This window comes from Anopheles coluzzii, chromosome 2, assembly GCF_943734685.1.
Source record: "Anopheles coluzzii chromosome 2, AcolN3, whole genome shotgun sequence".
Classification (NCBI taxonomy): domain Eukaryota; kingdom Metazoa; phylum Arthropoda; class Insecta; order Diptera; family Culicidae; genus Anopheles; species Anopheles coluzzii.
The window spans coordinates 121110657-121135284 of record NC_064670.1 but is presented as its reverse complement, the minus strand read 5'-3'; the positions used below and the strand labels follow the sequence as shown (position 1 = coordinate 121135284).

Genomic DNA, 24628 nt, shown 5'->3' with positions numbered 1-24628 from the left:
TATCAACAAAAAGCATCAATTATTCATCCTTTATTGCATAAAGATGGTCCCGCTGGCGTTTAGTGAATAAATTTGCCAGTTTCCCGCAGTGCTGTGACATTTTCAAACCTTCCTTTCGCTCCACCCAATCCTAATCTTCCACCCACAAAAATAGACAATCCAGAGGAAATATAAAGAGAAAAACACATTACACGATGAAGAAAAACAAGTGAAAATGCAATAAAACCATCCTATGTGTCATTACCTGACACACGGAGAAGGAGATAGAGAGAGAGAGAGAGCGCGAAAGGACAGTCGAGCAAAGGAAAGGGCGATATGTAGCGAAGTTTTCCCTCCCACTGAAAGCCAATTTTCAGCGTTGACACGGTCGTTGAGATCGACATCACCGAAAAAAAGGGTCGTAGTCTAATGTCAGACGGTTGTATATATATTTTTTCGTCTTCTCACAATGCTCCACCGCCCAGAGAAAGCAGTGACCGGGCGACCCTCTCAAACAAGATTGATTGTTGTCTCGCTCGGGTGACGTGCACAGAGGTAGCAGAGTTTATATACATTCATCTTACAGGCTTGCTGGCCCTGCTTTCTTGGCCGTTGGGTTGCGTAGGACACATTTCCAGCAACCAATATCCATCCCATCGCGCAGCTTGTTTCATCAATCCTTTGACACCGACCCAAATCCATTTTAAACATATCTCCCGTCTACCATCGAGCGCCGGTGCTTCGGGCACGTCGGTTGCACGCTGGAAGGTCGCCATTGTGAAGCGAAAGAAAGCGAAAAAAACCCCAGAACACACCAGAACGCTTCTCATCTATGCCGGGAAGCGAAATGTCAAATCAACAAAAATACTTTCCCAGCTCGCAATCAGTGCCTTTCTGCACAAAGCCCTTTTCCAGGCAGCGGTTGGTGGGTGTGTGTGGACCCTGTAACGAACTAAATGCGGAGAAAGTGCTCCTTTTCCAAACAACTCAGCAGCGCGCGTTCGACGATGGAAAATGGGAATGAATTATGATTGTTATGTTGCAGGCGACCACAAAATTAATTAAACTTAGCCTTGAGAGTGGCTTGGCAAGAGATTAGCCGAGCTCGGTTGATTCCCAGGTTCGCGGTTCAAGGAACTCTCTCTCTCTCTCTCCCCCGTGGAATGGGGAAATAATAAGTGGACGGATTGGAGACCCGTCCCGAATTTCGCGCTTTTCGAGAGTGAAAAGCCACTTTCGCTTTCACCAACACCACCACAACAACGACACTTGGTGGTTTGTTTCTCTTTCATTTGACTTTCTGCTTGCGCCTGTTCTGCTTACATCCAGGGCCCAAATCTGTCCCTTTTGCTGCTGAGGTTTCCCATAACTGGTCGTTTGTCTGTGTGTGTGTGTGTGTGTGCGTGTATTTGGAAGTGTTTGTCATTGGGTAAGAATGTGTTGCGGTGAGAAACTTTATCCTTTGCCCCATAATCACTGCCGGTGGCCAGAGATTCGGGAAAAGAAGGGAAAGAATGCTGCAGGAAATTCTCCAAACGGCTAGGAGTAAATTCCAGCCCAGCCGGACTCCAAGTCGGTGGACCTTTTCCAGAGAAGGACATCTTGAAACTGTGAATTCGCGTTAAAGAAACTTTCCCGCCAAAGGAATAATGTAGAGAGATTATGGAATTCTTAGTACCAGGCTTGAGACTTTCGCCCCTCGAAACCTTTGCTCAAGTGGCTTAAATTACGTGAAATCAAAACCACTCAGGTATTTGTCACTTGCAGGAAGGAAGGATTTTTCTGTTAAGTAGTTTTATAAGTTCTTTAAATCATATAAAGTTGCCTGGGGGTATGTAACTCCTACACGCAAACGTTTAATGACATTGTTAACACTTTCAACCGATTTTCTCGCGCAGTTCAGCTTTGTTTGTGTCAAAATACGTGACAAAACCACACACATAAAGCTAGCCGAATAAATGCCAAAATCTCCACCGACTGAAAACTCGTGACATAAATGTTCATCCAACGACCACAGTGTGACAAATTAATGACTGCTAACGAAAAAACATGAACCCGAGGACAGCATCCAATCGATCACCATCGTTCACACTACCGGTAACGACACTTTTCGGTTCCATTTTCCAGCTAGCTTTTTTTTATTGTCGCTACTCAGGAGCGGAACAGAATTCCACTGCTCGCCAGTCTCAACTTGCCGCCGGTACCGCATAAAAGTGTCATGTTTTAAGTTTGGCGTGAAAATCGTCACTCTTTCCCGGTGTGGTTGACAGCACACCCCAATGAATGTGTAAGTGAGTTGCAATCCCGGCGCGCTTTTTCCGATTTGGTGCATTCTCATCGTACATTTTCATTGAGTTTCGCGTGTTCGTCAACGTTTCACATGCACTGGAAGTTTTTTTTTAATGCAGCCTTTCGCACTAACGAAACCCTGTCAAAGTATCAGTCGCACGTGTGGCTGACAGAGTTGCCCATAAAGGTGAGCAGCTTCTGCGAGAAGTGCGAAAATGGAAATTTAAACATTTTGCGAACAAACTTTACTCACCCCGCTCTTTTCGTGACATATTTTAACTCATTTCCATCGGTGAGTTTTCGCCAGAAAGCGGTAGAAGAGATGGCAGCAGAGGTAAAATAAATCCCGGCAACACTGTGTGCACGTTAAGCAAACCGTGCAGCTGGCCAAAGCGCTACCTTTTGGCTCCAAAAAAAAAAAAAGAAAATCCTTTCCTGAGCAGCACACGTTTCCTCAAAAGCTCGGACAGAGCGCGCTGGGTTTGGTGAGTTTGCTAACGAGCAAAATGTCGCATAAACTTTTATTGCATTTTACACCTTGACAGGTTTGACCCACTTTTCCATCCCCTCTAGATATGCAGGCTGATATTTAACAAAAGGTTTCAAGGACCAACCGAGTGTCCTGTTCCATGTAACCGAACACACACACACACACACACTCTAGCAACCTTCTCGGCTGTACGAAAAATGGAAACAATCTCTAAACCGATTATGAATAATGACAAACGGTGAAGCGTAACTGTGACTTCCCTCGCGGAAGGAAATTTTGGATTTTTTCAACTCAAACGAACACCGCCCACAGCCGTACGCAGCCTGGTTGCCCTGGTCATCTCGTGACTGGGCGTGATATTATTAGGAGTAAAATCCAGTTATCAAGCTTTTGTGTGGTGCTCAATGTTCACGGTGTGCTTCGTGTAGGTTTTATTGTGCATTTTTCACGCCTGTGTTGTGTTGACAGTAGACTGCGGGTAGCAACGTGCTGACGTATTTCGGACGCGAGCAAAAATATCTCGCCCCAGTGTACTAGGCGGCACAGTTGCGACGCTTATCGCTGTTTTACGGACTTTATTCGAGCTGGCTTTTTGATGGATGTCATTAATCAACCGTACTAAGCGTCTACCGTGATAATATAGACATTATTTAGAACAAAAATCATCATTTTTTTTATATATTTTAGAAGAACTAATCCTGATAAAGGTAGATATAATCTCCTAAATAATATAAAGGTAGATAAAGGTAGATATAATAAATAATATAATAAAAACTCCTTTATTCAGTCCATTTTATCTTTTCACAGCTCTAAAACATAATAAATATTCATGTAAAATTCACTGCACATACTCAAAAACCCCAATTCTGCCCATGTTCAGTCAGACACCGAACATGGAAAAGTGCACTCCTCCCCACCTCCCCCCCCCCAAAAAAAAAAGAAGATAAAATTTTATTAGCCATGCTCACTTCCTTTGATTTGTGCATACACCCGTATACAGCAGTCCGCAACAAACCATAAACGTCCAAACAACACCGGTCAGGCGGAAGTCCAAGGAAAAGCATGAAACGAACCTAAAATTGCTCCCGCGAACAAAAGAGGCGACTGCGGCTACGTCAGAAACAGGGGCAATTAAAAATCATTATACGTGAAAAAACGAAGCGAAATGGAATTTACAATTTTTTGACCCATATCCGGTTATTTTGGCCAGTGGATACGGCTGGGTTTAATGATGTTCGCGCTGATGCTACTGCTGCTGCTGCTGCTATTGAAAGTCGTCACACGGAAGTGAAACATTTCATACCGTCCATATAACGCCCGTTCGTACAGTTTCATCGCTCGCTTTTATGTCGCTTTTTTACGCTTTAAACATTTACAGCGCACGAATGAGATCATACCCAGCAGTTGGCCCGCGCGTACGGTGAGAAAATGGTGTTTTGGGTGGAACGAGATGGCGTGCATGGCGGGAAGCAGCAGCAGCAGCAGCAGCAGCAGCAGATGGCCCGTTATGGGATGTTCATTCGACCCGCACCAAAGTGCCGGTAACAAGATCGAAGACGAAATGGCAACCGATGCCGATCACCTGGCGCCACTTTTCAAACGGTAAGCGCTGGCGGATTGGTGTCTAGTTTTATTATCCTAGCACACATACACATGCAGCGCGAAAGGATCTGCCGTTTTATAGTCTGCGGCACACACATACCAAAAAAAAGAACTTTGTCCATCAAAAAGGGACAACACAGAGGAACAAGCGAGAGCGGGTTGCGCCAAAGCGAAAATGGTCCTTAAAGACGCTCTGCTCGAAAACGTTGCTCCAGAGCGCTCCGTACTCTGGTACTATGTAACCATTTTTATTGCACTTTGAAAAGCAAACGGGACTGCACACCACATTGGGTGGAAACAGTCGTTAAACTTTCCGGATCATATGCTTTCGTATTGCCCGTGATGCACCAATTTTGTCGTTGTTGTTCCCATGGTTCGAAAATTTGACATTCAAGACCAGCTGGTGGTGAGCTTTCTCCTCTCCCAGGACTATTACCTTCCTTATTTATGGAACGTTACAGAAGGACGTAAACACTGAGCAACACATTAAACTGTTCAATTGGAGCCATAAAGTTGGGTGTTAGCATTGCTAATTAATTTTGTGAACTAATTGACACATGCTTTAAATTAATGTACCCAATGAAATAAGCCTGCAATAAACTATAAATTAACTTACCTTAAAATCGATATAACCGTTCTTATCCATATCGAACGTTCGAAAGACGTGATCGCAAAACTCTTCTGCATTGCCTGACGGGAAGAACATTTTGTACATATCTACAAACTTCGCCGGCGTTAGCTTGCCGTTTGGACAATCTTGCTGTAAAGAGAAAGAAACGATAAAGAAAGTTAAAAAAAAGTGCCATTCACATCAGCCGTTGCATAATAAGACAGTCATTATTGTTTTGCAACTGTTGGTCAAACTTTTTCCAATCCCGAGAGCACGGGAGATAGCGGCGGCCTTTTTGAGTTGAAGGAAAACTTCTACTCGAGCAGCAAAGCAAAGCACACGCAACAACAAAAAACTGAGTCAATTTCCGCGAAAAACAACCAAAACCAGTTTTATGACCTCCAGTTTGCGCGGAACAGATTTTCACGCTTGCTTTTCATCTCGGGAAAGTATGTAAATGTTGCGTTTAAATGCGATGTTATTGCACGGCGGAAAAGAACGAAGACATGAGCGGAAAACTTGCCAACCCCAAACCCAGGGCGGCAACCAGAAGAACGTGGTTTTCATGGGCTGCAAGAAGGAAACGTGTGCACTCATTTTCATACAGTCGGGGGGAAAACTTTCACTCCGGAGGAAAAGCGCAACAAACCACGAGAAGAATGTCACTAAACGGTGAACACCGCAAATAAGCAAGAGAAAGGAAATTATACCTCCACCGAACGATGCCGGGACCACGGGATGGCAGAGTTGGAAAGTTTAACAGTTAAAATAACATTTTCACAACCACTCTCCCAGGCAGAGGGCGTAATGTTTCGGAGGTGCGTGACCATGGTGGTGGTGGAGGGGAGAGCAAATTTTATAAAATTGTTGTCAGAGCCGGCTTGTCGTGCCCATCGTGCTTAAATTTTCTTCGAAGGAGAAAACAATAAACAAGCCTCTATTGCCCGTGCACGTTTCAAGGGGTTTTAGGTTGCTACTGCTGCTGCTTGGGCCTTTTAAAGTTTTCCCTTTATCTCGGTTTCGAATCCTCTCCAGCCGCATGTTTACAGCGAAGACCGGAGAGAGGAAAAGCTCAGCGAAGAGCAGCGAAAGGGCACCAAACCATGTGGGTTTGTGTTGTGTGTTGCGCCCGTGGCCACAGACACAGACACAACGATTTCGCTTTGTACGCCAGCGGTTGATAAACACGTTGTGTGCTAGGGGGGAAAACTTTATAGTTTTCCACTTTCATCCGCGCCATACTGCTGCTGCTGCTGCTGCTGCGGGTTGTACCGGAAAAGCCTTGGAGGCAATTTGGAGCCAAAACAAGGCTTAATGCGAGGGACCAGGGGACACAGCAGGACGCGCTGGAGCGTTATGCAATGTGATGTAATATTTTGCGGGCCGGGCGCAAACTAGTCCGTCGCAGAAGAAGGCTTCCCAAAGCAGCTACCGTTGCGCTACGGCAATTATCTTCAACCTTAATGTCATAATAAATCAATGCGCACGTCGGATGGTACTACCAGGAGCTTGGATCTGGCTCCGGGAAAGGAGAGAGGAAGAATGTAAATTTAGCCTCAGCGAAATAAACCTCACAAGTAATTATGGAGCGCCTTCGCGTCACGGCAGACGAGCCGGCGCGACAGAAGGTTACTTGTGGCCAAGTTTTTGACGAGTAATGCCATTTATTGCCATGTAGCCGAAACTTTTAATGTGCTCCCCCCCAATGATGTTTATTTTTCAGCCGGTTTTGTCGCCAAATAACACACAGCCAGCCAGCAGTTAAAGTAATTAAGTAAGTCAGTGCTTGGCATATCGATAACGATTTCTGCTTAACTTATTCTCATTTTCATACCAAAGTTTGTGCAAACTTCTTTGGAATATTGAAATTTTTGAAAATAGAATTAAAGATAGAAACTTGCCTCAAAGTATGCAACCCGCATGACAGCTAGCCTTAAGCTAGGCAATCTGTATGACAATATTATCTACCCTCCATCCTCATCAGGGCTTTCAAGGAGAGCAACCAACGCGCGCTTCACCGCGCATAAAGCTTCTCTATCTATTACATGCCACTAAAATATTGAGCAATACATAAAGACCACCGTTTATGCAATGCCCACAATAAATGCAGCACTGCGTAATGAATTGCAAATGTAGCAATCGTGTTAACATTTATTCAAGTGCTCAATAAAACCGAACCATTACGCCCGGCTACATGTCTTACCACTCTCTTCGTTAGGTTCTTGCGCCCACACACACACACCAACTGTTCCTTTGACTTTTTCATACACACAGCGTAATTCGCTTGTTGACCTTTGGTAGCAATTGTAAACGAATACACAATCAACGAACAATAAGCTTTCCTTCCGTTTTCCCTTTTTTCTGCCGACTCCGTTGCCAATCGAAGCGTATCCTCCGCAGCAAGATGGGAACAAAATGGCCGCTTAAACTTGCGATACACAGCACAGGAGTTAACGAGGCAGGCGAGGGTGGTGTGCAAGCAAGCCCGTCCCGACAGTCATACACCTATCAGCGGGCGAAAAAATCATGAATCACCTACACGGTACACGGCACCAACACGTGTACGTTGCTCATGACAGGACCATCAATCAAATGCAAACGTTTAGTTTGAGCGTGTGCAAAACTTTTGCGTGTCCTGTTTCCTGTTAACGGCGTGGGAAATGGATGAAAAATTCATTCGCAAAACGAACAGAATTTCCTAGCGACTTTGATTCAGTACACCGATAAGATATTAATTTAGAGTTGTGCTACGATCCGGAGCCAAACAGACAAAACACACAAGTCGTTGAAGTTAAGGCATTAATTATTTACGCATAAATTACACGCCCGTTTCTTTCTTCCCCTATGATTCTGCGGTTAGCTCAAAATTGCAATCAAACCCTCATCATTTACCGCAACGATCCTGGGGCTGCGTCAATCAGGCTAACTTTATGCTATCAAGAAGGCGAAAAAAGGGAAATCAAGCCAACGATATGCATACACCGCACACGCACACAAAGCCTGGTTTGCTCGTTTCACTTTACCCACACCGAGATCATCAACCGCGTGCTGGGAAGGAAGCAGACCGAACAATCCTTCCGGTTTTTTTGTTGTGTTTGTGCTGCTTAACATTTTTCATCCCGCACACACGCACGCTTATTTCAAAGCACCAGAAGCAACAACGTGATTGATTGATGAAATACCACCTGCTGCTTTTGACAGAGTCAAAAAAAAAACTGATGAAAAAATGTTCAAAAAATTTTTCATAAAGTGAATCAATTCAAAACATACAAGAGGTCAATTACGCCCTTTGTAGCGATATGCTTCCCGTGCTGTAAAATACACCTCACAAAAATGTCTGTATTTTGGTGCTCTCATCATCACACGCTCACACGCTTTGCCCATCTCTCGCCGCGCTCTACAGGTGCGCTTGTAAGACGTGCCCACCACATTTTGAGATGGAAACGTATTGACTTACACGTCACTAGCGAGCTTTCAGCGTCATACCCCGCGGCAGCAACGGCTGGGGCAACAAACTACCAACAGCAAACAAACACTTGTCCGCGTCATTGTCGAGATGTGTAGATTTTTTGAAAAACCCCCACGAAAAACACTAATGACGTACGAATACGGTCAGAGTAAACGAACACAGCACGCCGACAAAGAAAACCGACAGTTTCACTCTTGACACGCACACACTCGCACACTTCGAACGAATCGATTTTATTCTAATTTTATGTTATTCATCAAGCACGACTATATCCGACATTCAGTGTTCCAACCCACCCTATCTTTGCTTGGTTTTGTGTTCGACATTTCTTCCATTTTTTTTCAACTACATGTGAAAAGGTTATACGTGTGTACATTCGATGAAGTTAAAGCTTTTTCTAGCCATCAAGTTTGCTTGAAAATGTCGTTCCTCGAGCTTGGAAATGATGTTTGAGCTGTAGACTGTAGGAAGAAGTGTATTCACACCACATACAAAAAAAATCATGACACGTCTGCTTTTTTTACGAGCCACTGCAAAGAAATTCCACAGCATAATTTCGCTTTTTACTCATTTTCTTTGCTTCTAAAGCTCTTTTCAAAGCAAACAAAATTGAGTGTAAAATAATCACACACAAATGAGCTGTTTGCTTCAACGAACAACCTGTCTGCCAATACTCAATAACGCGTAAAACTCCACATCGTGTACTTGAAAAGGAAACTCCGCTTCTTCGCTTCGGGGGAAGAAGAATCATTACACTCAAAGAAGCAACTCATCACAGGAAAAAAACGATGGTTAAGGAGTCACTTTTTTTTGCTTTAGAAAAATTCGATCGACAATCGAATCACCGTCATCATCGCTGATTCGACTCCGCAAACATGGCGAATTCGACCTTTCCCGTCTACATCAAGATTTTAACCAATCGTACAGAAGAAGGCTTCCCACGCCAAGCACGGCTATTGATTGGGAAAAGCATTCCGTGTGCCCATTGTTATACTATCGTGTACCGGTGTGTGTGTCGTGACGGGTGAAAGAGAAAAAAAGAAACAAGGCTGAACTTCTCTTACGAGTAGCTCGTGTATTGATTATTTTTTCGTCATCAACTACCACTAACTAGTTAATTTTTCTACTCTTCCCTTTTTGCGATGCTGTCTTGCATTTTGATGAAGGATTTTTGGTACCCAGGTACACACAGCAAGAAGAAGAGAGAGGAAAAAATACATGATTAGCCACTCAACTTCGCAGAAATACGGTACGAAAAGGTGAAGAGGTGATTGAATTTGTTAATTAAAATTTCCTTGTCAAATGACACGGCGGAAGGCAGAAACGACGAGAAAGTTTTAGGACAACCTTAGAAAAGAGAGATGCGCAATGGGGAGGAAAATCCAGGAAGGTGCGGTAGTTTTCGAATTGCACGTTGCTTAAACAGATACCTGTTTTAACTTTCTATTCGTGACCTATTTTTTAAATTTTTGCTTTCTTGGGAAGTGCATCATCACAGAATTCGATACGGAAAATAAATTAAAATAAACATTTCCGTGTTTCGGTGTCTTTTTATCTTTGCGAAAGGAAGGCACATTTGACCGGCACTAAATATCAGCCTTTTAAAGTTGATTTTATCCATCTGACGCTCAGCATAAGTGTGAAAATGACAAAGCGGTTTCCAGTTCTAACTACAATTTGTTGAGGATTTTCGCCTATTTTAAGGTAAACACTCACACTGACTTGAAGTTGGGAAGCAGGAAATTGCTCGCTAGAAACGTTATCATTAAATTTCCTTCTGGCCAGTGCGCTCCTAGAGCAATGGAAGCACGAAATATCTAATCTTAGTTTGGGATCTGCTATAGCTATTATCCGCCCGAAATAAGGATAAATTATGCTAGTTGCTCCCTGTGTCCCCGGATTTACACCAGCCCATACACATCTACCGAAACGCCCCAAGCGAAAACAAGATCTCGGTAGTTTCTGTCACATAAATTGGATTTCAAAATACGTACCACCGTAAAACCGTAATGAAAATGTGTATGGGAAAGTTTCTTCTCCTCGCTTTTATTCTATTGCACCCCTTTCCCACCTGCAGCACCTCTCCTCCTACATGTCCTTCCTCACTCAGGTTCTTTTAGCTAAAGCAAAACCATACATTTCCGGAACCGTCACTGACAAAGCGTGATGGAATAAAACTATGCACATTTCCTGCCTTCCAACCAGCATTGGGTTCCGTTGTTTGGTGCCGTTTTTGTGCGAACTGTTCAACAGGACAGCAGATACTGCTGTGGGAAAACGTCAGAAGAACAACCTGATCATTGGGACGCACTGTTCTATGTAGAGAAGCTAGGCCCCTGTTATTTTACAGAGCATTCAACGTAGTTGCACATCGTAGGATAAAGTTTGCTGCGGCACAGTTTTAGCATATGAAGTCCGGGGCATCGCTAGAAGCACAAGCCTGGGACAGACCGGATTTCACACCAGCGTCAGTGAGACAGAGTGAGAGAGCAGTGACGTTTATGATCATCATTGTTTTCACTTCATGACTTTCCTCCGGATATGGACATCCGCAAACTTCAATGACTGACACAAGGGGCTGAACCGTGGTGTAAAATGTGTGATGTAAATTAAATAAAGCTAATAATATGTGTCCCAACAAACTAGCTCTCGCTCGTTCTCTCCTGCTGTGTGACAGTATTCGTGCCAGAAAGCCACTGTTATGATTTGTGGTTCCTTTGCGCCGGGTCCGGGTAAATAGAGGTTGAAAGGGGAGAGTTTGTTGCGAAAGATGATTTCTTCCCGGACATTGCAACTACCTTCACCGTCAAACACACTTCACTGATTGACACCTAACAGTCAGGGGCTCTAAGACGAGTGTGTGTGTCCCATTTCGATTATGCAACATTCAAACAACTATTTTACAATGGCCATTATTGTTCCTAGCACACATTGCCATCTTGAGTAGTACACCCTCAGAGCAAACACCACGCACATCGCTCTCGTTGATGGTCTAACCAACCAGTTGAAGTGTCTTGCATTATCTCCCAAGTCGGAACAAACTCGAGAACAACAGCCAAGAACATCGAATGGACATGTACAAGCTTGCCTCTTGTCGCACCGACCAACGCTGCCGACCGTTCCCACAAGACTTCTTGTGGTGCCCACGTAATGGAATCTAATTTCCGTCCACTATAAAAGCTGACCACCAACGAGGATTGTTGCGTAGGCTGCAGGAACGCTTACGACCCACAATGCAATTGAAATTTCACACAAGATTAATGTAAGCGTAAGAGGCGAATCGTCCTTGAAAATGCATCCCGCACTAGCGACGCGAAGACGTTCATGGTCGGTGGTGCTAAACCGTACCGTAGATCCTTTTGTAAGTCCGATGAAAGAGTGACACAGAGCAGCAACATTAAGGCCTGCTAATTCAATCCAGCTTGCCATGCTCCACCAGTGTGTGATGGCTTGACCTTACACGCCTGACACCCTGTGCTGGGCGGCGTTGCAGTCCTACACTGTCGGGCAAGGTGTATATCCAACCTCGATATAGGCCGATAGGGGTGTGCAGGTGGGATTGCGAGAGTGGTAATCATGTTCTGTGTCTAACCGATAAATTATTCCAGCTGAACAATGTTGAGGTTTAACCGGGCGCAACGGCTCGTGAAGTGGATTTGTACCCGATACCACCCCGGTGCATTGTGTGCTGCGGTGCATTACACAAACAAGCAGAACCCGGCCAGAGCCCCGTGGCTGCCAATGGGATTGGATTTATCAATAAGCCGTGAAATGTTGCTCCACAGGCGTGCGCGCGCGTGCTGTGGAGAGAACAAAAAAATAGTGTTCTCTTTTTTGTTTTGCCGACCATCATCCCCTCCCCTCCGCCATTTGTCAATTGTAATGGACATAAAATAATCAGAGCGCTTCAAGCGGAATTGGTTCGGTGAAGTATTTATTTAAAACAAAAAACATGTGCCATAAATCGTGACGGTACACGTTTTGTTAATCGTTGCGTGCTGTTTTCTGTGTACTTAAAACTGGCCGGGGACCTGATTAAACTGATCGTTTAATTCCAGGCAACACATGCGAATAGAGCCTGTTGATTTAAATCGCTTTGGCTTAATCTGTTCCGGGGGAATATTATTTTATTAATCTATGACGTCAGCAGAGCATGTTTTTGATAAGACACATCACGGATTAGCATCACCAAAGCACATGGGATGACGCAAGAATTTCAACGAAGCTTTACAATTTTCTTTAAGCACCTAATTCAAGCTTCCGAAAGCAATACTCATCACAATTAGCCATCCGCCTGTGCGGGAAAATTATAATCTTACGGTTCAACGTTCCACCGTTTCCACCTTCAAAACCGGTGCACACGCCGGGCCAGTCGAGGCAAACGCAAACGGTAGCCAATTCGTAGATAAATACCCAATGATACCGTCCTACAGTCGGCTATAATTAGCCCGCTCTCTCCGTGCGTGTGTGTGTGTGTTTGTCTATGAGAGCTAGTCGGTAGCATCTCCAGTTGCGACGGTAGGCACTTCTTAATTAGCCTACCGTAATATGAGCCTATCTTGAGCTAAATAAAGTAAACCGACCGCTATTTTCCCACTCCCCGTACGAACACCACCGGCCTACGACTACGGGTGGCGAGTGGCCAACAGTATCAATGTCTGCGAGCAGGATTAAAGCTCACCCAGAGAAGGACACACACACAGAGTCGTCGTACGTAAAATTACCAACACATTAAAGACACACAGTCACAGTACTTGCTGCACCGCTGGGAGGAAGGAACACAGAAAGGATGTTCAGTGTTTCGGTTCGGCGCCTAATGCACACAATTCACTCTCGTCGTGGCACAGCCCACGTAACTGGTGTAAAAATGGTTGGCAGAATTCGTGCGCCCCGAAGAGGTTGGCGCAACAAGCGGACAACGACCGTCCGTTGATATTGGGATATCAAATTACGTTTAATGCTTTTTATACACACTTTCACCGCCACACCCTTTCCGGGCGCTGGCCGACACCAGCTTTTACGTGCTTTCGGCGTGGGGTAGCTTTGCTGCAGCAAACTGTAGCAGCAACATGATGGATAAATATTTGGAATTGATTTTCTCGACTAAAACTGCAATAAATAAAATAAACAGAAAACAGTGTCAATAAACAGAAAAATGTCAAATTATTTCTTTGCATTTTGTCCGTACGCTTTCATTTGTTTGCTTCATTTTGTTCCACCAACAGCAGCGGCTCACAGAATGTGCCGACAACTACCGAGAGAAATGCCCCCCCAACGGATTAACGGATTAGCTAAATTGATCCGAAATTACATCCACTGTTCCATCGTCGAAAGCGCCCTAACAATTACCATCGTTTATAGAAGCAAACATTGAGCTTTCGGGTCATCGGAATGTCAGATCCTACAGAACGGAAATAGTTTTATCAAGAACGAATCTTTTGAAAAATGCAGCAGCAAGACGATGACGTTCGTGTTTCAAGGGTTTTTAGGTGAGCAATTTCAAGCAAAAGCTCATTTTACCGATAAAAAATAGAAACTTCATCCTACTTCTTGCCAATTTTCACAGCCATTTGCCAGTTCTAAACCTTATCCCATTTCAGTTGTTTTTCACACTTTAGCTGCTTTCTTTCGCCGGAAAGAAAGACCGTTTCCACAGATCATAGCAATGTCATGATTTGCATTTTCGCAAAAAAAGGGAAATTCATTCGTCAACAATCCACAACGATCCCGAAAACATCCACAGGCATCCTCTGCGGGTGGAATGTGTGTGAGAGAGAGAGGGTGCGAAATTAAATTTTCATTATTGAACAGTGCACGAGGCACTCTTCCCGCATGAAGCAGCAGCAGCGCCAGCAGTAGCTCAACAGTTGGCCATCTATTATCCGCACGCTTGCTCGCTTGCCGCCCGTTCTCTTCACGCACCCTTCAGATCGATATCCTTTTCATCATCGCAATGAACCTCGATAAGACACACGCCGGGGCAAGTCCCAAGCATCCACCACCATCATCAACGCCGACATCGATCGAGGAAACGTGAAAATTTAATCACCTTCCCAGTGTGCCCTCTCTGTACGAACGGGATAAAAAGCGTTAGCCGTATCGTTTCCCGTCGATCGGATGGTGCTACAATTCATCCGGTTTTCTATTAGACAGAAAGCACACACACGCACACAGAAACATTTGGGAAATGGAAACTGCCACCACCGATTGTGCAGAGTTGGCATTCTTCCAATGGCAGCAATTTTGAAACCAAACCACTTAAAGCCGATTACAGCACAGTTCATTTTCCACTTGGCGAAACTGGTCCAATATGAGCGTCTTTAACGAGAGGGAAAAACAAGCTTTTGCTTTTGATTTTGCTACAAGCAAGGAAAGAAACTCACATTACCCGTTTACATGCTTCAAACAATTCAAACTAAAAGTTACCTTTAAAACTTCAAACTAAAATAGCCTTCTTTAGAAACGAAGCAAGTTAAAAAGAACGAAAAAATAAAACTCTGAAAACTCATCACAAAACACGTCGTCGCCGGAAAAGTAGCTGCTGCCCGGCGAGAGGATGGAAAAACTTTTAACTATTGAACATGCCCCCGCATTGCAAGTGCCGTAAAGTGTTGGTAGAGATTTTTCTTTTCATCGAAATTCCATTACAATCTTTCCGTTTCTCAACCACCACCTCCGCACACTCAACCTTACATAGACCTTAACGAGCTGGAAGAAAAACTTGCCTCTCGTCACCAGTGCAAAACCTTAACGGCGGCTCGGAAATGGATGGAAGATGTGATCTAAAAGAGTCTTCAACGAACGAGCCTAGCCCGGGTGCGCTGAAAGCGAAAACGATGTGCAGGAAGAGTCGATTCACACACGCACACAACGTACACATCTGCCCTATGTCTGATGGAACGGAAAAGAAGTTAAATCCTCAAAAACCACACACTTACAATCATAAAAAGGATTGTGCGCATACATACACGTGCATGTGGGTGAGGAGTTCGTATGTGCTAAGCGTGCGTTAATGCAGCTGAGGAAATGAAGAAAAATAAATGCCATCTTCAGTAGTCCATTCAAGGAACGTTGTCTTCGCCGACAGCGGCATCATTCGAGCGGCACCAGATGAAGTTTAAGATGAAGCAAATGCGATACTCGAAAGAGAGCAAAAACGAGTCTTAAAATCACCATAATATTCACCGCACATATGCATGCGAGCGAAAGTTTCATCGCACGGTGAATCCTGGTCACGGCACCAGGGATACTAAAGACAAAAAGATAAGAGAGAACCCAGGGGAGGGGAAGGGGGATCTCTCGCTTGCTTTACGATTTTTTCATGGCGTCGACAGAAAAGGCGAAACTTTTCTCCATATAAGAGCAAACTTTGCCTAACACAATGCATTTTTGCACCCCTTCCTTCCTTCACATATCTTCACCCGTTCATATGCTCGGTGCTCGGTTAGTAGTATAATGAACAGCAGTGCGCTTCTGTTTGAATGTGCGAACCCTGGCTTCTGCTCTCGTTGCTGCTCCTTATCTCTGTTTCTCTTTCTCACTCGCTCTCTCAGCCTTGCACAGCTTGCATCAACGAATGCACCTTCGTCAGTTTAATGCAGGCGTGTGTTACCCTCCGGTACTTACTGAAGGGAACTTTGTTAATTGAATAAGAGTAGTTGCTTCTTCACGACCGGCGATGCCAACCTTCGCGTACCCTGGATTACCCGCAAAGTTGATTGTAGCTGATTATGTTTGCCATAGGACGCGCGAACGCTCGCTCGCTTGCTCTCCTCGCTATCGTTACATCTTGCTGGGCACTAGGATGCCTAATGGGATGACTGAAACCTGACAGGGAACATAGATAGCACAAACCGACGCTTTCGCAAACGATCTGCTGCCATAGTGCGGGCAAGGGCCCCCTGGTTGTATATATACGCGCGACATGGTGGTTGTGAACACGTGCGTACAAAAGAGCAAACCAAGCTCAAGAGGGAGGCTCAGATACCTTGGCGCCGCGCAGCAGCAGCAGTATTAGCGTCGTGGTGTGTAATTTGATTTATGGTTTCAATTAAGTGATATCGGAAGGATTAGACATCTATCGCCCCGAATGGGAAGAAGTGATGCCAGTGCCAGCCGCGCCGAGCCTTTTCGGCGAAGATTACCTTCGAAATTAATTATGTGGGTACACGGTGCGCCTGCTGGCAAAGGAAAAGGCCGGGAAAATATTGCCCGATATCAAGAAGACTCTCATTGTAATGGAATTACACAGAACTGTGTCTCGCGTCTCTTTTTGGAGTGTCTGCAAGCAACCTCTTTGTTTTTCAATTTCAATTAGGTACTGCTGGCGTTCGGCAATGTTTTACTTCAAACGTTCTCGTTTCCCTTTTTCCTACGCTTCCAATTTCCTTTCCTGGGGCTAATCAGACACTTCGATTAGACTCTCGCTGTCGCTGTCAAAACACAACACTGGAAGCCAATATCAAAGGAAACCATCGCCATCTTTCGGTCCTTCGCAGCTGTCGCTCATTTACCCAATTTCCGACGAAATCGAGGCATTTTAAGGACATTTGTTCGCAAGATGATGACTCCGGGCAAGCTGTCAAGCCTTGCCCGCTGGCACGAAGCAACAAAAAAAAAAAAAGAAACGGCCCAACTTCCTTTTACGCTAAATTCAATTACGCCTCGCGACACTGGGACTACCTTCATTTGTTTCATCTGCTGCTGCCCAACAGAGGGAGAAAAAACTGCCCGAACGGACTGAAACTCAAACACAATAAAAGCGAAATGAAATCCATCAAACTGCCTCGTGCAAGAACGCGACATTCCACCGCACAGCGCTCCCCGGCGTGATGAGACAAAGCGAGCTAGAGCGATTACAAAGACAGACAAGGCTTTGATCTGTCAGCGTTTCGTGCGGCTAGATTGGAGGGAAGAAGAAAAAAACACCCACCCATCGCGCCTTGTTTGCTGGGAAATTAGATGCGCTCGACCGTGACGCGGCAAGGAAAAACACTTCATTTGAAAGTGGGAAAGCCTCCTCCTCCTGTTTTCCCTCTCCGATCAGCCTAAACACCTGTACATACTCTTGGCGCACCATCATTGCGTCAAAGTCAGCGCATGCCGATGATGGGCTTTTCGCCAAAACGTTTACATCACTTACCTTGAAGCCTTTGTACCATTCCTTGATTGTGGACTCGTCGTATCGGGTGTGCGATTTGAGAAAGTCCATGTCCTCCTTGGACAGGCGGTCTTTACTACCTAAGCAGCCCATGTCCTGTTTTGGTGGGAGAAGAACAACGAGAAGAAATGCGTCAGAATCACACTCATCGATCGATCAAACGTTATATTGATAATATGAATGCCAGAAATTGAACATTCCAGATAAATTAAAGCACAATGTATGCATACAAACGTATAAAATTTAAAATAATAACGCATTGCCATGGTACAACGAAATGTTGAATAATGTTTGCCATAAAGTAAGACAAATGATAAACACGCGCACAAACTTTCAAGATATTTTGAAGCAGGTCCAATTACATTATACGTGGTTAAATAAGCATCCCTCAAGCACCAAGCAACTCCGCCGTCCGATAATGTAACAATATTCCATGCAAACATGCTGAACGAATCAAGGATACAAAATGTGTATGGGAGAAACCGCTCTCCGCCACTGCTTTGCTTAAGAACAATTTCATGCACTGGCTGCAAATTTGCAAAGCGTGTTTCGATGTCTGTGTGTGTTTTGTTTTCCCACCTTCACGCAAAGCAACGTATCATCGTCCTCGCGTGTGAACGGATTAGTGTACGGATCGCCAACCGTGGGATCGGCCACCGTGCCGCCAACCAGGAGGCAAAGGGCCACCCAACGTAGTAGCGCACCGGGGCGGCTCCACGATCGTCCGCCTGCTTTGAGAAGTGACATTTGGGGCGGCCACTTGCGGTATGCTGTGATCGGTAAGTGTAAGTGCCTATGTTTATCTGTGGTGTGATGTTTTTTTTTTTTTCAGTTTGATGATGATGAGTCGCCTTCTGTTTTATTTTGGTGCGAGTGTTCTATTCAGTGCTGTGCATGTGTGCGCTAAGCGAAACCAAAAATCATCCCACTGCAAGTTGACGAGAGAATAGAAAGATAAGACAGAGAAGAATAAGAAGAAGAAGAAGAAGAAGGAGCAGAAGAAAAAGAGAAGGAGAAGAATAGGTAGAATAGTATAATAAGGAAAAGAAAAATGTGGAAGATAAATACTGAAAAGTGAAGTACTGAATGATTCTGGATCGATAAAATCGTTGCTACAACAAACGGTTGCTATCAGATAAGAAAACTTCTCGAAGTGCGCACGGAAGAGGAAAAAGAAGAGATCTGCCCTATTCACCAAAACGATTCGTCCCCGTCCGCTATAGCCCTGCCATCGAAGCGCAACAATATAATGGGCAAGGGTTTCGTACGTTGTTCCCTGCCAAAATCGATTCAATTTCAGTGTGCCAATAAGGCTGTAGTGTTTATGCTGCACGAGAAAGTGTACTTTAGCAAAAGAAAGTGACGAACAGCAGCCCCCCGTCCCTTTCACCCCCTAATCCGATTACGCCCAAAGTATCCTTTTCTGTTCCATCAAATGCTGTCCCAATCAACAGAACATTCTAGCTAGCGTGGAACAAATAGAAGGTTTCTGGCTTCACAAAAACCATTCGAACAGAAACAGAGCTGCTGTAACAAGAAACAGCCCTTCTGAAAAAGGAAAATGGGAATGTTATCTTCTAATAAAACAATGCAACGGCATGTTACCGATCAACGCACTCGTTTTCAATCGCAAAAGGTACCCACAATCAACCATCCAATGGAAGTAATCTCGTCTTGCACGTATCAAAGTCAGTTTTCGTTTCTTATTTGCAGCACACACTTGCTATGGACCCCGCGTGTATCGATGCGAGTGAAATCGAATCATGTCCCCATTTCGGTCCACGGTGTATCGGTCGCAATCGCATCCAATGTGCTATTTTTAACATTGTGTTTTTTCTTCCCCCATTCGAGCTATTTATTTGAGGATTTAAAATCGAAGTGCCTGGTTCAGCAAATCGGATCGGTGTATGCAACGGGGGGAAAAACCCTTTACAATGTGCCAAAAATAAACCTATGGAAGTAACTTTTTAACGTATAATTGAACGAACGAGTCTATTTTCCACCAACTATTTTCCACACGGCATACACAATTGGATGCAAATAACTTCACCTTAATGAAGTCATGCACTGAAAACATCCTACTACCATTGGTAACCACCGCACACATCAGTGGGCATTGATCAACCGACCCGGGATGGCTAAACACATCACGGTGGTTTTCGGTTTCGCTACGCACTAATAATCTCGCCATGGCTTAATGAATTCATTCTGCTCACCTGATCCACACGGGATTTCGCGGTGGTAGCTTTAGAGTATTGCACGAATTACCAAAAGCAACAGGAGCTACAAAATCAGTCCCTCAGAACGACCAACTGGACGAGAAAGATTAGAATAAAACACGACGTATTCCAACAAACAGGCACATAAAATTTGCATTGCCAGCAATCTGTCACGCTCATCACCCGCGCTACGGATGGCACCAAAGCCACTGGCGGTGGTACTAAAACACCATCGCAGGAACACCGAGTGACATTCGGCACCAATCACCTTCGGTCGCTTTGGCCGTCCCGATAGCAAACCAAACAAGGATTTCCAAATGGAATATGTTTTGAATGGTAAATCGAAACGAACCTCAACAAGCGCAATCCCACACTGCCCCCTGCCCGACAGCCGCACAGTGTCCAGCCAAAAACCGCTCCAACTACTCGCTCGGGGAAAGTGTGGTTTTCCAATAGTCAATCGACCGACCGACGGAAGGGCAAAACCACCCGGCGTCGGACCTGGCACAACGTACTGGTTAGTGGGAACTGTTGCTAAATTGAAAAACGATTTCCCGTCAATCCCTCCTCACTGACACTATTCTCTGTTAGTCTCTCACTTGCTCGCTCTCTCTCTCTTTCTCTGTCTCTCACGGCAATTGGAGCCACCAAGAGATACTCATTTCTTTACCTCCGCCCCCGGCTTTCCCGAGCGCTGTACCCTAGCCGGACCGATCTCATTTGGTTTGGTCAGCCCATTTGGGATTTTCGTAACGGAGGAGCGCGCACACGCACACGAACCATTTCCAATTTGCAATCGTCCGCACAGCGTGGGGTAGTGTAGGTGGATTGCTAACGCCAGTGGGATTAAATGCACCATCCTGGACCAACGTTTACCAACGTTTCGTCAGGTCCACTTCAATATCGATGAATTAGAAAAGGCTAACGAAGGGGCGGGGAGGCCTGCCGGCTTAGAGGCCGCTCCGCTCCAGTAGCTTCCCGTCCCGTTTGTAAAGCACACAACGGTACACTTAGGCTTTCATTTATCAATCCATACAGCAAGCATCAGCAGTTTGATGAGCCGATGGTACACGCGCGTTTGGTGCGTTTGTTCGATTCGCTGATGTAGATAAAAATTCAATTTACTCCCATCAATAAGCAAAACTAAATGAACAGTTAGCCCCAGAGCGGACGGTTCGGGGTTCGCCGAAACGGTTCGTCGGTTGCAATAAAAGCACCATTGCGCGATGAATGCAAGCAATCAGACAATGGGTCATTGCTGCTTTAAGCCTTTATTCCCACACGACAGGGCTGACAAAACATTTAACCCCTTTTGTGCAATGCGTTTCGTGTCAAGTTTGCTTAGTTCGCATGAGAGCGGCTAGGCGTCTCCATTTTTTTTTTATAAACATGATTTTTATCTAATAGAGAAAAAAGGAGAGTATTCTTTCAGCTCTTATGATACATCCAAAAGAGTCACTTTTTTCCTGCACACTATCAACTATCGAAAACTTCGAACAAATTAAATTATTATCTGTGTCCTTTTTCAACAACCACCATGCGCCTCCATTCGGTGGGGGGAGTTCGTTGCAAACACATTTTCCACGATAATAAATCTCAACTGCCAACACCATACATTAAAATCAGATTCGCATGTTATTCTGAAACACAAATGACATTCAAAATGTTTATTTTTTTTCCCTCCCGCTGAACGAATTGTTGCACGACAAACTGCACACGGAGCGAAGTGAGAAACAAAGAGATAAATTGAAAATTAAATTAAGCAATTCTGCCTACCCATTCCGCAGCGTCAGCCCCGCACACCAACCCGCTTCCCCACTTCCCGCTCCCTATAAAGGTACAGAAAAAGCAACACGGTTGTGGAAAATATTCTGTTTCACACCACCCGAAAAAGCCTGCTAGCTTAAATGTTTTTCAATTTGCTCTGTATTGTTCAGGTTTTTATTTTCCTTCGCGCCGAAAGCTCTTGCGGCGCAATCGTTCCGACCTCCTGTACGGCACGCCATGTGTTGATGAATGTTCGTACATTGTATCACGAAAAACGAAACGGTTTTATTGTTCTCGCAGGCTTTGTAATTTGTCCCTAAAACAATGGCAAAGTTATGCATTTGAAAAGAGCCAATAGCATAAAACGGTGTTACTTTTTTTATTTGACCATAAAATGTATTGTTGGATATAACATGGCTGGCTTTTGTAACGGACAAGATTAACCTTCAACTTTGTCCCATCAATGCCAAATAAGCAAAGCGAAGCACCACATCATTAGCTAAGTGAATAAATAATCCATGCAAATTTCCTTCACAAACGGAACATCCATCTTGATTATCTCTCACTCTCCCCCCCCCCCCCCAAACAGTGCGTGTGTGTGGGTACGTTTAGCATGATCGAAAGCACTGTTTCATCACAAATAATTTCTCATTCTATTTTTGCTACCACCAACAACCATCCCATCGGTGTGGCATTGGCTCACCAAAGGATCAGCCAAACAATTTTCACCGTTTGCAATGAGAGCCCTTCCAATCACGTCAGGACGTCGAAAATAATCCTTTCTGCGCCGCCTTGAGGGAGCCACCCAAGGGAAATGGTCATCTTCGTAGCAGCAAGCGTACCAAACCACCTTCAATGACCCATACATCCCAAGGGACCTGGCAACACCGAACATGGTTCAGCAGTCTCGGGGCTCCGGGGCCAAGGAAAGCCCGAAACATAAATAACCGAAGCCAATGGAGCGTCCCCATACCGAGGTGGTCCTCTCTTCACTGCTGGAAAGACAAAACGCCCGACAAAGAGGTTAAACTATACACCTCTGGACGGTGTGTGGCTGTGTGTGTGTGTGAGTTTGTGTCCGAGAAAAGCCAACGAAACGAACTCACAACGATGGGAAAGTGTGGTTTCCGTTTTTGTACTCAGTTTATGGTTCCTCCTAGGATATGCTACCATATTTTTTGTACTGACGCTTCCTCTTGTTTTGTACACTTTTCTCCTGCCCCATTTGCAACCGGGTAAGTGTCAATGATTGTACGTGAGCTGAATTAAACATGCCCTATTCGAAGGCCCTTGACCAGCACACGTTCGCTCCAGCAAGAAGGAAATTGGTCACACGAAGGAAAAAATATCTACCACCATCAGTTTCCACCGCACAGCCCCGATAGATAAGCATCGAGATTAAAACACTGTTCCGGAGGATGAGGATTCCACACTAGCACCGAGTTACAAATGATTGTTACTTGACAATTCACAAAGTGTAGCAAATGCAACGTTAGTTCGGTTTAGATAGTGCAATAAATATCTATGGAAAAATGATGATGCACAGCACTACCCGTTTGGTTAGATTGAAACTACAGTTTAGTGAAGCAAATGCGTCAGCTTAAAGCTAGTTTAAATTCAACTCACATATCGTCAACGCAACTTTGCTGTCTGTCCGTGTATGACCTTGAATTAAAAAAGAATCCTGCCTTATCTCACAACCAAAACCAGCACCTTTTTAGCCAGACGCTCCAGTGAATCACATAATGTATCGCCCGACTATCCCCGATTATTTTTGTACGAGCCTACTGACATGGGTACACGTCCCTACGGTTTGTAAAAATACCAGCCCATCCCATTCGAATTCCTTCCAGCGTTTGGAAATGGAATATTTGTCTGCTTTCCGCTCCATTCTATTTATGATGGTGGCTTATGTACATACTGTGAATCAGTTTTGCTTACCAAACAAACAACCCAACGATACCATTAACCTTACTTTATTGTTTTATGACGTATGAAGGGAAGCAAACACTCTACCGTAATCATCACACAATGGAACGGATTAATGGATAATGCAAATTTAAACCATCAATGATGGTGCAAGAGTGGATAAGCGGTAAAAAAATATCAATAAAGTAATTAGTTCGCCGACATGATAAAAAATCCATTTAATTCTGTTTGTGTTGGGTAGGTTCTAAACTCTCTTTAAAACTGCTGCAATGTTCTCACCCTGCCAACAGGGCTAATAAAAAGCATCTTCCCTTGCTGATGTTATAACATCATCGTTCGGACAGTTCCCTATCATTACCGATTACAATTCCCAACGACACATCATCCGAACGTTTCAAAAATTGCTTTCAAATAATGTTACAGCCGATGAACAAAAAAGTGTCCTGGGAACCGGATTTCCTTGGCACAGCGCAGTTAGATCTTAACTATAATGTAATTTCCAAACCATCCGAGCGAATCACATCCTGTGTCCTCCCGTTACGGACGGTAAAGCAATGTGATAAACGAACGTTACGATAACTATCGCCCGATAAACGGATCCCAAAAACCCTACCCTGTAGGTAGATTACTCCGCAGATACAGCGAAGAAAATACGTTGCATCCGTTTTTGGGGGGGAGAGAAAAAAACCATCGAGCAACCGATAGTACCGGCGTAGTTGAACGGCACAATTCGGTCCCGATGCATCTGGCAAACATCGATCGACGGTTAGATTCAATTTGAAGCAATTTTCTCCACGAGCATTTCACGGTGCACGGAGCAAAGCAAACATTCTTCTCGAGTTGACTCCTCCCGGCAGGCAGGCGGCGAGCAGAGCAGAGGTTTGTGTATCGTTGGAAGTGCTTTTATTCGGTTACGTACAATTGTAACGATATCAGCGAACCATGATCGGAACCCCCAGTTTGGAGGGTGGTTGGGCAGATATCGTGGACCATCGCGATCGGTGGTACTCGAAGAGCAGGTGAACTTATTTTCTCTATCTATGTACCTACTCTGCTGCTGCTCTCAATTTAGTTTACATATCTCTGCTCTTGTTTTCTTTTTTCCGTATTACCC

At 44.6% G+C, this 24628-nt stretch overlaps 2 protein-coding genes across 18 annotated transcripts in view; both read right to left on the bottom strand.

Moving 5' to 3' along the window:
- The window catches only part of LOC120950818 (neurocalcin homolog), a 110350-nt gene that overhangs the window by 36370 nt on the left and 49352 nt on the right, over nt 1-24628 (bottom strand). The gene's annotated exons all lie outside the window — the stretch shown is intronic.
- LOC120950817 (neuronal calcium sensor 2) overlaps nt 1-24628 on the bottom strand; it is an 85537-nt gene that overhangs the window by 21226 nt on the left and 39683 nt on the right. For 10 of the 11 annotated variants that reach the window (XM_040369147.2, XM_040369148.2, XM_040369154.2 and 7 more), the window contains 2 exons: nt 17582-17695; nt 4977-5120 (listed from right to left, as the gene is read on the bottom strand). In XM_040369147.2, the coding sequence (XP_040225081.1) occupies nt 4977-5120; nt 17582-17695 (258 nt within the window). Of the gene's footprint in view, nt 1-4976; nt 5121-17581; nt 17696-18178; nt 18309-24628 lie in introns of those variants that run through there. The other variant, XM_040369146.2, reaches the window with a different exon arrangement.